The sequence below is a fragment of the Parus major genome, chromosome 14 (assembly GCF_001522545.3).
Source record: "Parus major isolate Abel chromosome 14, Parus_major1.1, whole genome shotgun sequence".
Taxonomy (NCBI): Eukaryota; Metazoa; Chordata; class Aves; order Passeriformes; family Paridae; genus Parus; species Parus major.
In genome coordinates this window covers 14271068-14271623 of record NC_031783.1, presented here as the reverse complement: position 1 = coordinate 14271623, position 556 = coordinate 14271068, and the positions used below count along the sequence as shown (strand labels likewise).

The window sequence follows — 556 nt, the reverse complement described above, 5'->3', positions numbered from 1 at the left end:
AAAACAAAGTGAACACAACACTTTAATGAATAATTTCTCAATTTATTTCGTATGAAAGCTCACAGATATTTTTTCCACACTTGCCAATGGCTCAAAAGAAAAGAAGGAATTGTGTTTTTCTCCCGGATTCTGCAGGGTGGGTACAGAAATCACTGCTTGTAACTCGCCACCTCCAGGTCCATGGGGTAGCGAATTCGGTAGCCCATGCACTTCTGCCTGTCGATAAAAATGCTGTTGGCTTTCACAGCGATCTCCTTCTCCAGCTTCATCCTCGTCTCCTCCAGGTTCTTCAGGTTCTGCTCCGATTCCATCAGTTTTCTCTTCAGGGCCTCCAGGAACACTGTCAGCTCTTCCACCTCGCTCACCAGCCTGCAAGGGGTGAAGGCATGGGAAAATCAGGGGGAGGGGATGTGAGAGATGGGATTTGGGATGAAGGTCGACTACAGAATCCAAAATTCATCAGGGAAAGGCATCAGAAAAATCCGAGATTGGATTTGGGATAAAGGTCACCTACGGAATCTAAAATTCATCAGGAAAAATACCTCAGAAAAATCCA

The 556-nt window shown here is 45.3% G+C and overlaps 1 protein-coding gene across 1 annotated transcript in view; it reads right to left on the bottom strand.

Annotated features, from left to right (window-relative positions):
- Window positions 1-21: 21 nt before the first annotated feature.
- The window catches only part of TEKT4 (tektin 4), an 8687-nt gene continuing 8152 nt past the window's right edge, over window positions 22-556 (bottom strand). The window contains exon 6 of the mRNA XM_015642424.2: window positions 22-369. Coding sequence (XP_015497910.1) covers window positions 150-369 — 220 coding nt within the window. The 3' untranslated portion in view covers window positions 22-149. The remainder of the gene's footprint in view (window positions 370-556) is intronic.